This window comes from Corvus cornix, chromosome 3, assembly GCF_000738735.6.
Source record: "Corvus cornix cornix isolate S_Up_H32 chromosome 3, ASM73873v5, whole genome shotgun sequence".
Taxonomy (NCBI): domain Eukaryota; kingdom Metazoa; phylum Chordata; class Aves; order Passeriformes; family Corvidae; genus Corvus; species Corvus cornix.
In genome coordinates, this window is record NC_047056.1 from 14,219,464 (window position 1) to 14,237,518 (window position 18,055).

The 18,055-nt window shown below is 38.0% G+C and overlaps 1 protein-coding gene across 4 annotated transcripts in view; it reads right to left on the reverse strand.

Moving 5' to 3' along the window:
* Positions 1-18,055, reverse strand: part of LCLAT1 (lysocardiolipin acyltransferase 1) — a 113,200-nt gene that overhangs the window by 54,350 nt on the left and 40,795 nt on the right. For all 4 annotated transcript variants that reach the window (XM_010393504.4, XM_019282448.3, XM_010393505.4 and 1 more), the window contains one exon: positions 5,655-5,801. In XM_010393504.4, coding sequence (XP_010391806.1) covers positions 5,655-5,801 — 147 coding nt within the window. The remainder of the gene's footprint in view (positions 1-5,654; positions 5,802-18,055) is intronic.

The following is an 18,055-nucleotide window of genomic DNA, read 5'->3' on the forward strand; positions in this document are numbered from 1 at the left end:
CATCTCCCTCTCCCCTTCCTAACAACTATAAAGCCACAGGTCTTTGTGCATTAAACATTACTTATTACAGCAAGTCAGGAAGGTCAATGTGCTTTGATAATATACTGAAAGCAAGGATAGGGTAACCATTCACTCTACAAAAAAAGTAGGAGTGATGCCCTCCCTCCCCCTCCTGTAATCTTGGCATTGGAAAAAAAAATCAGTTTCTTACTCTTTTATAACTTATGACTAAATGCTCTGACTGCCATGTCATCCAATGTAAGGACCTTCATGCCCACTGCTGTTTGGGATCCTTGTGCCAGACACCAGTGCCCAAACCTTTGGGGGGAAATTCAGAGCAAATTCTGCTGCTTAACAAAAGGCAGAACATGTGATACTCCCCATTTTATGAAACCCAGAGGTTAGAAAACCAATCCAGGAAATTAGAAACCCATTTTTATATCCTCTGCAACTTGGGAGAATTCACACAACAAACGCCTCTTTAAAAGCCCTTAATCAATAGACCAGGCTGTACTGTCAGTGCTGCAAAACTTAAGCAGATGTCTTACTGTTCCACAGGCCAGTTTATAACAGTCTTAGGTGGAATAATAAAAAAAAGTGAAAGATGCCTAAAAACTTCCTTAAAAAGAGGAAACATATGTTCTTTTCTTCCAAACTACCAACACAAACAGCATCAAGCAGTTCTTGAAACAGAACCTGGAAATGCACTTGGTTTGGGTCTCCTCAATCCCAAAAGGCCACTCATGTCATTTGGTTGGCTACAGGTAATGTCCCCTATCACCAAACCTTCTGAAAAGTTGAGCAAGTGCTGCTTTCTAGGAACAAGTATTTTCTTTCTTACACTGTATTTAAGTCAAAGCAAATTTACTCCCCAAGTTTTTGCTCATCATTCCTATTACGAGTATTTTAACACCTTGGTTCTGTTTGCTGTTAAAAAAGAATAAGGAGAATAAGTTATTTTTATGGAAAGCCACCAGTTTATCAATTGAGGGTGATGTGGGACATTTCCAGAACTGCTTCATGCTCTGTCTCCTCAGGTCTCACACCAGCTTGCCTCTCCTCTGCCGTCTCCTTCAGCTAAAACATGCACCCTCTCAGAGCATGTTCTGTGGGGTGGTGACAGGTACAACCATTCAGTTTATTTGAGTCTTTAGACACTTCTGCAGAGCAACTACCAAACTACATAAAAATACAAGAATTTAAGGGTTCTGGCCAAAACGTCTTTTTTTTTTTTTTTTTTTGCTCCTGTGCCACCTTTGGTAAATAATTTGATTACATTTTTTCCCATTTTTCTCCAAATACCATTTGCCACACTGTAAAATTACTGGAATAGCTGAAAGTCAGCACTTACTAGAAGCACTCCACTTCAAAATTTCATTTCAAGTAACTGGAGGAAGAAATGATGCTAACACATTTTCTTAATTTTTGAGTTACAGATTTTAAAGAACTTAAATTGCTTTTGCTCCTGAAAAGCTGTGCATAATATTAACAAATCTATTTTTTTAGTAAAATTACATTTTTAGTTTGTGAGCTGAAATTTGATACTAAGTACTACCTTTTCCTTTAATTTCACTTGTATAAAAACCCACTGATAAAAACATGCATGTTCTTCTGTGACTTCAAGTTCTCTCAAATTATATTAGTGCCAGACAGTGAAAGAATAAATGAGTACTCCAAAAGTCTCTCATACTAAATAAATAAACAAAATCCTCATCTATTAGAGGTTTGCATAGAATTTAGAAAGCTGTATTGGCTCACAGTCAGTATTTTAAGAAAAATTTTTTTTTTTCTTAAAAGCAATTTTTCTTACTTGTGCTACTTTCAACCTATTCCATGTTAGAGCAACCCCTACCAGTGCTTCTGATCAATATTTTCTTTGTTCTACCAAAGCACATCACATTTACTAGCAAAGTTAAAAATCCAACTGCAGTTGATGGTTACCTTCCATCATTCACATCGCAACACTCCTGCCAAAATCTGAACTCCAGCAAGCTTTCCTACTTGATTTTTAGCTGTTCCTCAAGGAAAAAAGCTCTGTGCAATCACACTCTGTCCACCTGTTTGGTCCCCTTAACTTTTGAAGCTATTGTCCCCTGCAAACAAAGTTTATCAGGGACAAGAGATTCAAAGATAATCCAGCCCAGCAGAAGCTTTAGAAAAAACTGGGTAAAGGGAAGCTTCTGAGAGTACAGATGTGAATAAGGGAGAATCCAGGGTGGGGTCCATGGCTGTTGGTGTGCCAGGGCTCTCAGCACAGCATGCAGAGTCCATTGGGTGACACAGGGACTGGCGAGGGGCAGCCACAGCACACGACGCCTCTTGCCAAGGCAGCGGCAAGAGCTTTGTGAGGAAATGTCACACGGAAGGAAACACACAGAAAAAGGAGCAGGTGGCATGAAGAAAGGACCACGTACAGGGATGCAAACACAAATCCAGAGGAAATGAGGCTTTACCAGGCATAGAGCAACACAGCAACTTTTTTTTTCTGTCACTGCTTTCTGAAGAATTACTACAAACAATCTTGTAAGGAACACCAAGAAAAAAAAAAGAACAGGCAGTATGGTGGGTTGTATTCCAGCTTTCTGGAAGCATGAAACTCATGGTTGCTTTGTTTTCTTCAGGGCTTCAGAAAGTCTGGCTACATGTTTACCGGCTGAGGGCTTCTTTTTAAGCAATTACAGTAAAATACCTTTGAGCTTTAACCTTCAAGTACTCCAGAGTGAAAAGATGGCCAACCTATCAGAAATAAGTATATAATTATACAATTATTACCTCAGCCCCTATACAATCCCGTCTGCAAATACAGTGTTCAGGGTTCATGGCATTACTATTTCTAAAATTTATTTACGTAGCATCTTCCACTGCAAAGTACTTCACCACCTTAAAGTCAGGCAGTAGCCCATAAATAAATACAGTCTTATTTTACATTTCTTTGAAATCTCATTCTCAAATACCTGAAAATATTATAAAGAGGAGTAAATCTATCATTGTCACATGGCCACTGAGAGGATAAAAAAATGACAGCAGCTGCACAGAGCTGCACAGCAATTCTGCTATTTAGCGATGTAGAATGTTACTTTTCATTTTAAGCACCAGAGGAATTTTGTTTTCAGAAGTAATTAGCAGTTCTGCCATTTGGTCAGAAAACAAGAGTCACTGCCTCTATTTTTGCAAAATGTTCCCTAGAATTTTGAGCAACTGTTCAGAAAAAACCCACAGTTTATTTATTATTCTAAAGGATGGAACATGAGGTTGCAATAGGTCCTAATATGTCAATAATGCAACAGTTCTCTGATAATAATTTCTTCAAAATGTTACATATATTATGTTCTAGCATTCTCATATGGCATAAATTTACTGCTTGGTCAGGATTAGTTTGTCAAGGGATTTTTCCCTGTCTCCTATAATATTTTAAAATATATATGAAGCAATATTTCCTGTGAAGACAATCAGAGAGGGAGAGCTATTTACTTCCACAGAAAAAGTCCCAGGGTTTCGCCTGTCTCTATTCACCCTTTTATGCACAAATGTAATATCAAAGTGGCATTCAATACTTGATGGCAAGTTAAGAGTGGTAAACACAGGACAGTTTATTATGTCAGAAGCCAGCACAGCAGTGCCCTACTGTCTTCCCTACCCATCACTCCCTCCTTCCCACCGTTCTGCTTCCTCCAGGGCCGCTCACACCCACCTGTGGTGGTCTCAGCAGAACAGCACAGTTACTGCAGCTTTCCATTGGGCATTGTGAAGTTAAAGAGTATAAAGAGGTATAAAGAGGTATAAAGAAGGGTAATCAGAACCACAGAAATATCTTACCAAATGAAAAAAAAACTGTCAACAATCTGCGTTCGAAAATTTCATTAGAATTTTTTTTATATTAAATGAAGAAACTTGTTTCCATGGTATCAACAGCATATAGCTGTTTAGCCTATGTCATTTATATCAGTAACTACAGCACAGAGAAAACCCTGTGTTTCCTTAAGCAGCTCTACATTGAGGTGGGAACATCCTCACCACCAGTCTTTTGGACTCTGCAGCACAAGTACTAACACACTGTGGCTGTCTCAGTCCACAGCCAAATCTTTTTTAAAGCTCCAGTACAAAACTTCCTCAATTCTTTAAAAATCTGTTGTCTCTCAGGAATATTAGATTCTTCTAGAGATTAAAAGGCATACATAATTCATGGAATAAATCACAAGCAATCCAACTCTTTCGGACATCTTGAGATGGAAACACCTGTTCAGAGTGTGTGAGTGCTCTAAGGAGGTGTCTCCTGACTCCATGAGATTGCACCTCATAATTATGAGAGCTAGGAGGAGACAGTTCCTCATGAACTCAAAAAAAAAATTTGAAGTGAGATAATTTCATAGAATCATAGAATGGTTTGGGTTGGAAGAGACCTTTAAGATCATCTTTTTCCAACCCCCTGCCATGGGCAGGGACACCTTCCACTAGACCAGGTTGCTCAGAGCCCCATCCAACCTAACCTTGAACATTTCCAGAGATGGGGCATCCAGAGCTGCTCTAGGCACCCTGTGCCAGTGCCTCACCACTCTTTCAGTGAAGAAAATTCCATCCTTCTTCCTAACTTCAGATACAAGATAACCAATTCAACAAGAGATATCATGTGAAGCAGTCCAGGAATGTTCAATGAATTTATCCTCTTTTAGGAAGGCTGATCAAGTGATGACAATTCCCTACAGCATGACAGCATCTGAATACTATATACATACCCATTTTAAGGATATTTGGAATACAGAAGAAAAAACAGCAGGATATGCTAGTTATTCTTATACCATGTCTACTACTTACTGATGTGGCTTTGCAATAAAATATGATTTGTGAATATATGCAATAGAAAGTATAGCAAAAATCTTTTAAATAAGCTAAAAGTTAGAAGCTTAATTGCAATTGATTTTCTATTTAAAGATAAGGCTTATCAAATCAGGCATCATGCTGGAGGCATGAACCACCACAGAACATTCATACAGTGTTTTCTTTTATAGACAACTTGAGTTGTCTTCACCACTGGTTAACAGCTTGCCACTGATGCTGTAAGATACCTGTACTAAGGTAGATATCTGATGAAAAATTAATACAGGATCAAACTCATTACATTTACTCCTATGGTAATCTCAACATTTGTTTTACAGAGTTATTTCCATAATAGAGGCAGATACAGACTGCTTACAGTGCTTACACAGCCTAAGGAACAAGTATCTCCATGTTCCCCTCTTAAAACATTAGGCAAGAAACCAAATAGAATCATAACCCTTTGCAGTCACTCTTTCATAGCTATGAAATTATTTTGTCACAGTAATTCAGGAAATGGGAGCATGCAAGTGATATATTCCAGGTCTTGAAACCTGCTTTTGCTAATGCAGTGCATGTACAGTACTGACCAATAAAAAGCACTGTTAATCATCAGATGCTCTGAAATGTAAGTTATTTCAGGAAGACTGGCAAAGTCTCTCAGTGGAACTACGTTTGTGCCTCTCACATGAATCAGCACATCATTTGAACATTTACTATCATTTCTACTACCCATGAGAACCAAGTCTTGCTCCTGCCTTGGACTTGCTTAAATTCTTTCCATAAACAACAAAGAATTTCTATGTTGAACATACCCTGAGAAGATGATAAATGCAGCCTACCTGTGAGATCAGTTCCTTCTGGAAAGATGAGGAGTTGTAGTGGTTCACGAATGTCACAGAAATAATCCAGCATTTTTTCAAAGTGACTCTTGTCATCTTCCCACTTTCTCTGAATGAAAACAAAGGCTGCAACCTGCATCGCCCAGCCTAAGGTTTAAAAAAATACACCTTTAGCAACACTTCACTCTGATACTTCCACAGTGTCTGTTATTCCAAAGAATTTTATCAATTATGTTAGACACAACATTTTAACTGCTGCCCACCTGCCCTCAACTCTGATTAAGAACACTTGGTTACCTTGTAAAAAGAGTTTTGGATTGGTAAAAAAAAGAATGCATAAATGCATTCAAAATGCAAAACTCAAGTTACCAGAGGAAGAACAGAGTCAATGCTGTCCTGAAAGGAGGTTGTAGCAAGGTGGGGGTTGATCTCTTCTCCCAGGTAACATGCACCGGGACAAGAGGAAATGGCTTTAAGTTGCACCAGGTGTAGACTGGATATTATGAAAAATTTCTTCACCAAAAGGGTTGTCAAGCTAGCCCTGGGAACAAGCTACCCAGAGAAGCGTTTGAGTCATCACCCTTGGGAACATTTAAAAGCTTTGTAGATATGGTGCTCAGGGATGCAGTGCTTAGGGATGTGCTCAGAGTTGATAATCTTCAAGGTCTTTTCCAACCTAAATAATGCTATGATTCTCTGAGGTGAAGCATTTAAAACCAGACAGTATCTGTTCCTTTGAGGGCTTTATTACATATACCTCCTTATAACTTTCATTACTCATAGAAAACACGAAGCTTTTCTTTACACTTGATTATAGAACTTTTAAAAATTATGTATATCTACCTGTTTGTATCAACAAACACAAAGATTTGCAGCCTGCCATCAAACTGGCAACATAATGCAGTAAAGTAAGTGAAACTGCTGCTGAGCCTGCAGCTCAGGGTCACATCCCATTATCTTCAGTAAGTATTCTTGGCTCTTTTTGGCACAAGTATATAGTATGCAGCATACCACACAATATTACAAGTTCTGTCCATTAGCTCAGACAGCAGGATAAAAAATCAGGGCTACAGCTCCAGCCTGAGATGCTCCCTTCTTAAAAAGGGCTCAGAAGAGCATGACATTGCCTTGCCACAGTACTTGGCGAGCTTGCACCTCATCAGAAAACCTGCAGAGAGATGCTGCACATCAAAGAGAAAACATCACAGCTACCCATTCTCCTCTTTGCTCACCACCATTCTCAAAGCCTGTTTTTCCTTTGCTGGTGACTTACAGCATGTTATTCTTGCCCTTTACTTCAGCTCCTCTTTACAGGATTCCTTTGTATTCTGTTCATAGCAGTATCTCACAAGGACTGTATGCTAGAAAACTACTTATTAAAGTCACTCATTTTTAAATCAATTTTGTAAGTCACTCAGCCTGGATACATTACATTAACCTGCTGCATTATCTCTCCTGTATCGGTTAGAAACATTAATTGTATTGTTACAGATTTGTGACCTATATCATGGGGCGAATACTTCTAATTTTTAAATCAGTTAAACAGATGGAACATGCATAATTTGCATGCCTTCTGCAATCTGGACCTAATGCATCTCAGATATCCAGATAATCAATGACATTCAGATAACTGAATACTAGAAGCGGTTATATGAATTAAGAAAAGAAATGCCCAGAATGCAGTCTCAGCAAATCTTTTCAAATCTTTTCCCTATATTTGTGAAAACTCTTTGTAAAGGAAACTCAACTTTGACCACAACATTTTATATGCATTTATGTACACATCACATTCCCACACCTGCAGTATCAAGAAGTGTCAGTACAGCTTTATTAACAGAGGCTATCCATGTTTAAACAAATTGTTTGCAGGAAAAAAAATAAAGGTATATTTTACAGTAACTTTAAAATAACTGATGTAATTTAACTATGCTATCTTTTGGCATGTAATCATTTCCTACTGCTACAATACACAGCAGGAAAATGGTGCCAAAGCTGTATTTGAAATTGAACTAATCAGGGCTTCATTTCCACACTAGTATTACATAAAGAGGACATCTTTACATACCAAGTGCTGCCCAAGCATTTGGTTCCTCTAGAAAATACATGGAAATTGCACAAAGCTGCATACAGGGAAGTTCAGATTGGATACTAGGAAAAGGTTCTTTACTGAGAGGGTGGTCAGTCACTGGAAAAGGCTCTCCAGGGAAGTCATCATAGCATCTCACCTGGCCGAGTTCAAAGAGCACCTGACTGATGCTCCTGATCATATGGTTTCATTTTAGGTAGTCCTGCAAGAAGCAGGGAGTTGGACTTGATGGTCCTTATGGGTCCCTTCCAACTTAAGATATTCTATGATACTTCATCTGATATCAAATTCATAAAAATGGACAATGCAAAGGACAAAATCCCTCTGAGCAGAAACAGAGATGTCTTGACCACAGCATTTACAACTGTGAGAATGCAGATGCTCCACAGGACAGAGTGGAAAAATACAGAGATTAGGAAAGTTCTGCTGTGGTTTTGGTGTTTTCCAATCCTTCTTAGTCCTCAGCCCAGACCTTTTTATGTGTTTTACATAGGCAGGACACTACACATAAGTTAGTACATGGAAACCTGTACTGTGCCAAGTACAGGTACCATTTTATTGTGTGGTATCACACATCAGGCCTAAATTATTCAGTCCTTGTGTTCTCATTGCATCAGAGTCTGTAGGCTGAAAGAATGGAAGCAAAAAGCAAAATAAATGCTTACTTAAGGAAGCCTGCTGATACTTTCCCAGGTCAGCAGCTCCTTAGGAGTGATTTTGGACCATAACAAAGGGAATACGGAAAATACTGCCAGATCCCATCCTTTCTCCTACCTTTCTTCATGCAGCACAAGGCTTTAAATTATATCAAAACTTGCACATAAACTCACTCTAGCTATCATTCTTCAATAGCACTGTGAGCATCAAATTATAAACACCTTTAGCTGCTAGCAAAAGATGTTGCTTGGGTGACTTGTACTTTACCTGACCAAACTGCATAAAGCAGAGGATATAGTGCAGTAGTTGCCCATTTCTGCTCTAAGTGGTGGTGTTATAGATGGGCTATGAATAATTAAACAGAGGCAGTAATGTAATGACAGTACGATGTCAGGGAAAAGGAGTGGGAAAGGAGTTGGGAGGCATCCAGTTTTTAAGATAAACAACAGGTTTGATTTTCTAACCTTTCCAATAAATAACATCCAGTGTTCTGGAAGAATGTGTCTATCTTTAAGTGTTTATCTAATTACATAGAACAGTCCTGAGTGTTCAAATAAGAAGAGATTATCTAACAGATAGATGACTAAGAGTAAAGGACCCAGGTTTCCTCCCGACTTACTCCAGCACAGCACCCAGGGCCAAGCTATTTTACCATCTATGACAGTGGAAAAATTTCCACATTTGCTCATGCTTCAAGGCCTCCAGGCAACAAAACCACGAATTTCTGATTTCTGTAAAGCCCTGGTTCATGCAGCAGTGGGGACAGTGCCTGCTGTTCACGTGTCTCACCATCCCACCAGTGTGAAGTGGGAAAGGAAACCCCACACAGATGTCTGCCTTTGAACAAAGCAAAAGCAGCTCTTGCTTTGATTTCAATTCCAGTGTGTCTGCATTGTGCTGCTGCAGAAACAACACGTAACAAGTCCAAGACATGATGTGGGAGCCAAATGGGAATGCATGGGGAAACAGGAGGAATTCAGTAAATCAATGGGTAGAATGAAAGGTTTTGCTAATCAGTAAGATTTATGAATAAGCAGCAGAAGGCAGTCCCTTCTCATGTGCAGCCTGCAGTGAGATCTGCTGTTCAGTTTAGGTCAACATATTGTTCGACAAAATTAAATATATTTTACTCTTTTTGCACAGCTTTTCTGGTTGTCTAAAAGCTCCTGGACAACAGAAATTTTCCTAACAAAAGCAGCATTTACTTGACTGGGGAAAAACGGCTGCCTTTGGATTTGCAGATTCTTAAGAAATCATCGATGACAAAAACACAGCAGAGAAACAGCAAAGCTAAAGAAACCATAACAATGCACATCTATTTCTTTGCTAAAATAATCTTCTTATAGGAGCCGACATTTTGGATGACTAACATTGCTTGGGAAAGCATACAAAAAGCATCACACTGCACAGCTCTTGTTCAAAATTGCCAAACAGCAGTGCAAAAACCTACCAGAGAGAATAGCTAGCCACATCGACCTTTAAATCAACTTTTCAGAGCTGAAAAATAAACAAGGCGGCTTAAAATCTCTAGGAACACAGACACGGTAATGATATGTATCCTATCAGGATATAATTCTACACAGAAAAAAAAGTGCTTGCACAAAAAGAAAAGCCAGCTATTGAAACAGAGAGATGTGCTGTTCATCAGAATTCCCTTACTGCCTTGGGGATAAAGCAAACTCCAGCTCATGCAGGTCGAGAATTTGCAGCATTGTATTAAAAATGCTAGCTCCAAGTCTAAAGCTTTTTAAATTCTAAGACCCTGTATTTCTATTTTCCTCACCCCAAAATCCTTTAGAAGAAAACAACACTCAAAGCTGAAATTTCTGGAGTGCGTTTTCATTGCAAAGGTACTTTGGAAGTAAGCAGATACCAAGGATGGATGTGGCAATGAACAAAAGAGAAAAAGAGCTGAGTTGTGCCAAAAAAAAAAATCTTTGTTGGGTTTTGTTTCAGAATTTTATATACATAACCTCAGAAATTAGATATCCCCCAAAATGTCACATCTCTAAAGGGATATTATGGCTGATATTGAAAGCAAACACACACAAACACCCCTAAAGAAAATGGTATCCATGTATGTTACCTGTAGCAATGTAACAACAAATAATACTAAACCCCCTGCAAACAAATTCAACAAATGATTCAAAACTACAGAAACAAGCAGGAAGGTAAAAGGCCCAACTATGGGGTTTGCTATTATATCTATTCATCCTCTCTCTTTTCTTCCACTGCATTATTCACTGGTTTTTCATAGCATTATCTTGGTCAAAAATAAAAGCCTTACTCGGTGTGCCTGAATTCAACAGGGTTCTGGTCCTGATCAGGGCTTTTGAGGCATCAGGGAACCAGACATCCCGGCTTAATAAGGGAAATCACTTGGAAGCTCATGATCCCAAAATAATTGGGCCCATTAACAGTTTGTTACTCCAAGTGTTTTGCTGCATAAAATTACCACAAGGTGACAAGTACGCAGTTCTGAATGTTCCCTGTTTCAAAGATCCGTGGGTATTGAAAAGATGCTGGCACATAGAAAATCACACAGGAAGCCAGGGCATAAAGTTACTGTGCATATTCACTGCTGAGTTTTAATCAGTATAGACTGATAAGCATGTTTCTGCAAATTCAATTAGAATTGGGCATTTTGCTGTTGTTCCTATTTCCTAGATAGTTTTATGTCTAAAAGCCCAAAGCAATTTTTTTTCCTTTTTTTTATGTTTAATGTAATGGTTTGAGTGCACAAACTAGGAAAATAAAGAAAAAAATGCTTCTTGAAACAATCTTGTAAAGCACAATCTCTGCTCCTGGCAAGTTTTCTTTAAACATGCTCTTTTCCAATAATTTAGTTAATAGGAGTATAATGAATTGAATGATTACTACCTGATTGGGTGAATTCTTTCGAGCAAATTACAAGATAAACTAAGACATAAAATTCACCAATATAAATTCACAGTAGTGTTCCTTGTTTTATAGTGAATCATCTAATTTAGTCTATTTGTTAATTTGATTCCATCTATTTGTGAGGTGTCCATTTAAAAACCACCATGCTTTTGCTACTGCCTTGCCCTATCAGATTCTGAATATTAATCTACATGGGTTTAAAATTATTTTTACAGTCATGTCCAGTTTATGTATTTCATACATATACATCCCATGTAGTCTACCATGTATCCTACAGATAATCATCTCTTCCAATGTATGTGAAGCCTAAACCTTTTTTTCCTTGTTCTCATGCATTTGTTTCAGTACCAAATTATTCCAAATTTTACGTCCATTTCAGTCACATTCAAATATTAACACTTTCTGCATTTCCTGTACTCTGCTTCATTCTCTTGTGGAAGAATATAGGATGTGCCAGTACAAACCCCTGCTTTAGCTTATTGTTTACTTACAACACAATAAGAAGCTTCTTCAAACAAGGTTTGCAGTACAAGATTTCCTCGTCAGGACAAGAACAATGCTGTCAACGAGCTAGTCAGATACAGTGGCCTGTGTCTCACCTGTGAAAACACAACTGTGGAACCTTCTAGAAAGAATATTCCATTGAATAATTGGTATCTCGCAGCCAAGGAACACACACAGAGTGTGTGAAAGCATCTGGGAAAAACTCATTACAGTAGTAGCAGGATATGTATGTATATAAAGCATCCAGAGATAGACCATTTTCTTGGAAAATATTCTTTTAATATTCAGTGCCTTAATTGTGGTTCAGAAGGATGTTATTTGGACACTTCATATTTGAAAATTCATTTCATTTCCTAAATTATGCCATTTTAATAGAATATGGACAATTAGATGATTAACTCTACCATTATATTAGTGCTATTCACAAAATGCTATAAATGTCATCATGGACTATTAAACTGCTTCAGTTACAGTATCCATCTTAAAATAATACTTTGAATTTTATTTGATTTGATGCACTGTGTAAGATCAGAACACCATAACATAACATCACTCAAAAGTAAAGCAAACTAAAGCAAAGGCTCTGGGATGGCTGGAAAGTTGCTTTTTCTGATGCATTTTAAAAATACATCAATACAGTGAAACAGCACATGAAAACCTAAATATTAAAAGAGATGAGTCTTGCCCAATACGTATCTGGAGAAAAGCCCCACGTCACTCTAAAATCTCCAAAGACATGAAGAAAACAACCTCCAGTTGTGAGACTGTGAGGAAGAACAAGCAGGCTCTACCAAAGTGTGAGACTCTCCCACAGATGTGTCATCTGAACTGCCAGTCAGGAATGGGGAGAGATTCTACAAATGAAATAGCTCTTCCAAAGGCCTGCATCCTCTTCAGATGCTCCATCTCCTCCATGGAGGGCCATGCAGGTAACCCAGCCTGAGGAGCTGAGCTGTACAGATGCTGCATAACCCACTGATAACAGCAAAGGAATGCAAGTTGGGAAAACGCACCAACCGAATTCTGCTCTTATTTGTTCTGTGAGCTTGGACAAAACAACCTCTCCCTCTATCACTTATTGTTTATAAAATGGGGAGAATGAAAGAAGTTAGCATCTGATCTCACACTTTTGATGTGCATTTTGGAGAGGCAAAGGGGTAGAGAGCAAATGGAGTCCTTACTACATAGAAAGGATAAGGAAAGTTTAATGGAACACAGGCGAGTTGGCTTTGGTTGTGGGATTTTTTTTTTCCCTGACGGGGTGGGAGAAACTTCTTATGCCTTTGCTGGATAAGACAAGCTGGGAAACAGGCCCCTAAGCTTTTCTTCCTTACAAAAGAAAAAAAATAGCATATAAAGTTACAGCCAACTTAAGCTGCATTTCTGGTGCAAAGTAATAATCCTTCATTCACACTTAAAACTTCTTCAAGAGAGTCTTCACCCGGAAAAACTGGCAGAATAACAATTGTGCTTGCCATTAGAGAGCATACTTTTCAACTTCTACTCTCAAAATCACGTAGGATAACAACTCTATGGTAATTAAGTCTGGCAGCTCGTAATTGAATTGCTAGAAGACAAAACATCACAGCTCCTCAAAATTCTCAGCCTATTTTAATGTAAGATACTTGACACAGGAACTATACTATAAAGTTCAGTAGGCTACAGTTTAAATGTTTTAAACTAATACGCTCTGTTGGTAAGAACTTTAATGTAAATCCAGCTATAGCCTGAACAAAGAAGCTTTATGCTGCAGCATTTCCATCCCTACCTATGGAAGTAGCTGTGGCAGCACGAACACTTCCATGCCGGTATAAATGTGTACAGATCCTCCACAGCACGCTGCTTTAGCTATACTCCAATTGAGTTAAGTGTTAAAATTTTCTAGGCTTAGTGACAACAATATTTTACTTCATGGTAGCTGATCCATCATAGCTGTCGGTGTGCATGCTCTTAGCCCGTGGCAAAGGCAGGATAATTTGAGTTGTTTTGCCCTGCTTCATTGAAAACTAAGATGACTCAAATTACTTTGAGCTTGCTTCAGGCGAGGCTCGCACACTTGGACAGCTATAATGGATCAACTGACGTGTAGTAAAAGATTGGTGGGGCTAAGCCCAGTGCTGAAATAGAGCAAACGTCCTTTTTTTTCCCCTGGTACTTAACTTGAGCCTTTGAGAGCTACAACATGTGAGTGAACAGATGAGTGAAAAACAACTAAAAAGCTCCTACATCTTGCAATCTTCTCTGAGAGCAGTGTTAGCCACAGAATAACTTGAATCCAGAGATAAAGATCTGGACAGTCACTCGGTTATCTTTGCTCCTAACTACTCCAGGCTTGTCAGCTTTGCTTGTTTCTCCTCTTTTTTCTTTGTCACCTTGTCTTTTCCTTACCTGTTCCTGTCCCAGTGTGCTTCAACTATAATTCCCTCCTTTAGCAGCCTTAGTGAGCCTTTGCAAAACAGGGAAGTCTTCAAGATATGTCCATCAATGGTGCCTGCAACACCTGCATACTTTACATTTGTACACTGAATTATGATGGTATTTATCTTTTCCATCTGCACTAAGCAAAACTAGAACTAATATTATCTCATGTGGCATCCATGCACTGACATTAGTCCCTCTGGTTAGCCTCTCTCACTTTTCCAAAAATTTATCTGATAGTGCTCAAATTAACCCCAAATTTCAATTTATTTTTCACATACATGTTGAGGCACATTTAACCACTAAAATTCAAATATTAGTTGAAGCTCATCCAAAACATTTTGTCCATCATTAAAACACATACCTCTTTCCAGTGAAGTCTTACTGGTTATCACAAGAAGACTTTCACAAATGAAACTATTAAGAAAAAATCAAAACTATCTCCTGGTCATTATCTTGTCATCTAACACTGACATCTAACATACCTTGTATGTTCCTTGGTACCTACTAGAACAGTATTCCATAGCACATTCTGAACATGACTGCACCAGGATCGGTATCACTTCCAAAACCACTCCTCATTAATTGAGAATAGATGAGAATATTAATTGTTCCTATCCATTACAAGTACTGTAGAGAAGCCCTATCATGTCAGACCATGCAGGAAACTGTCAATGCCATTAGAAATTCTCCTTGAAAACTGATACTGCAGAATGTGTCAGTAGCTTCTGATGATGTCAGATGAGAAACTGCAGCAAGAGCCAAGAGCAGAGTAGTGCTCCCTCGAGACACCAGCTTTGGCAAGATGTACTGAAATGCAGCAAGAATGTTTCTGAAATTGAGATTACTGAAACGTAATATCTCTTTTTGAAAACTTTACTGCACACAATTCATCAAGTCAAAGCTACAGTTCCAGGAAGAAAGGACCATCTGTTTTTCTTTGGACTTCTTTTTTTAAAGCTCACCTTTAATCAATTTTAAGGTTTTTTTCATACACTGGAATGCAAAGAATTAATAACTTAAGAACTAGATAAATGACTCAATGTGTCTCCTTGAAATACTGAATCCTCTGATTTTAATTATAATTAACTAGAAAATAACTGCCTATTTGTAATACAGACTCATTAAATCTGATACCTTTACACTTTTAACCTACAAAAGGGGCCAGAAGAACTCTGCATCTATTTCCATTCCCAGCTTTGCCCTTCACCTATCATATGTGCCATTGGAAAGAGCATAATCTCTCACAGACCTATTTTTACACCCAAATGGGAAACTACTTATGACAACAAACCTGCTATGCTGAGTACAGTAAGGCTTTCAGAAATATGGATATGGAAGATTTGCATTACAAACCTTATCTTAAACATAATTTTAACTTCAATGCTTGTTTAAAAAAAAAAAAAGCCTTTGAAAGATCACCAAAATATTTCACTGAAAGAAATATGGCATATTCACTCAAATACTTCTGAAACACCAAGCATGACTACCACTAGGTTAAGATTTATTAGAAGTTACATTTAGCCAGTATATCAAACTTCCCTAATCCTATACACTTGACTATGTACAAATAATCCATATAAATATATGAAAAGATAAAACTGAAAGACATGATGAGAGTAGCTCCTTGAATTTCCACAAATATTATATCTTAAATGACCAACATCTAAATATCAATAACATGCAGTGCACTGAAATTGTCTGGTTGATTTCCAAGTGATCTTCTGGCTTTTACAAGCTCATAAAATGGAACTTTTAGTTAAAAACCACAGGACACAAAAAACAAACCCAAAACCTGATAAACACTTATTAAGGGTCTATCACATAACACAGCAAGGCTGGGAGCAGTAAGTGGGAGAAATTCTACTGTCACTGATGAGATTCAGGGTTGTCCTTTTTAGACACTATTCTCTGCAGTGATCCTGCCCCAACAAACTTCATACAGATTCATCTTTTTCCATCAATCTTCATTTAATCCAGGAGTGCCACTTTCCAACAATACCCTATTTACATGGCTATACAGAATACTTTATTTTTGCAAGAAAATGCCACCCAAACCACAGCCTGACTGAACACAGACACATGCATTTCTAAGGCCTGTTTTTAGATACACTATGATAAAGCAGAAGCTTATCTTTCAGAATTTTAGGACATTATGGCTTCAGTGAAGGATGCAGTTTAGCTGAATTCCCTTCCTGTGACTAATAACCCAACAATAACAGTTTACTGAAAAATAAGCTATAATTCACAAAATTGCAAAGAGAGTCCTCAAAGTCCATGTATTGTGGACCATTCTTGGGGATCTGGCATAAAAATAGTGGTTTATAACACTCCAGACCCAGGTGTCAGCTCTACCACCAGAAATTGTCATCCTGTAATGCAAACAAGAGGAGCAAATGTCTGCCTGCATCATCTCTACATCACAAAGTGGAGTACGAGCCCAGAATTTTGTTAGCAGCTTAAGCTGCTACATCAGAACAAAGATGGCATCGTGGTCTGTCAATATTGACCTGACACAGATCCATCTGCCTGAGCCCACTGATCAAATCTATTAGATGTGCTCAGTTTATGCAGAGAACTGAGAATTGAATTTTTTTTAAAAAAAGTCAATCTGAAGAACTTCTAACACTATTTCAGGAACTAAATTTTACCAAGCATAGCTTAGCATCCAAGCTCCTGGAGCTGATCTTCCAGTTTTATTAGAGGCATCAAAAAGCACACACACAAATGTTTTTTTTAATAACAAAACATATGTTACTTTTGAAGAGAGAAAGCTATGAATCTTCCCCAGTATATGCCTGACTTCATCTTCCACCATTGCTTTAAAAAGTCGCATATGCAGCTGATTCCAAGATTTCAAAACATCTCTGCTGTATAATGAAGATACCTAAATATGCATTTTCTCAATTCCTGTCACATTAAAAGAGATTTGTCTTTTGTCAAGCAAAATTGACCTTAACATTTGGCTGTTAGGGGAAAAAAAGCATATTACCCTGTTGCTGCTCTTACTTAAAGAGGACTGAATGCAACACAATGCAGCAGTGAATGCAATACAATGCAACCACAGGAGAGCTCCTCAGGATGGAATCCTGCCAAAATTATCTGTTCAGATAAATGGCCTGACAAAAGGCAACCATAAATAAGGTTACTCGTTCAACATCATAAAGTTGACGCATATCCTGCCCAAGCTAGTTTTGTATAAAACAGCAAATAAATCTAAGAGATAAATAAAATGCAGAGATGCTTTTATTTCAGATAAGTCTGCCTATTTATTCAGAAACCATTCGTGCAACAATTTTTGGACTATCTGAAGCAATTTCTCTGAATACGTGCAACTCAGATCTGTTTCCAGCCTACATCACTATAAATCCTGATGATTTCACATCCTGCACAGCATATATTGCACAGCCAAGTTCAATTTAAAATTAGTTATTAAAATGAACCATTAACTTTGCAATTGCCTACAGAGCTTTTTTTTTTTAATCTTCACAATAGTATACATTGGATAATGAAGAAAGAAGCTTGATGAGAGCATTTGCAACGTGGGGTGAAATGGCACCCAAACCACAATGCTGAAAGAGACTTTGAAAAACTGAAAATCATTTTTCATCATCTTGAAAAATGCTTTTGGTCTGTAAAGCAGAAATATTTTTACCTACAAGCAACAGCAGCACATGCAGTATCTTTAAAAAGAAATGTTTAGGCATGTAGTCCAGGTGTCCTCTGGAGATTTATGGTTTAATCGCTCTACATGCCACATATTTTACACAAGGTTTTTTTTAAATACTGAAACAGAATTTAAACCTATGTCTTTTAGCAGGTTATGAACTGTGCT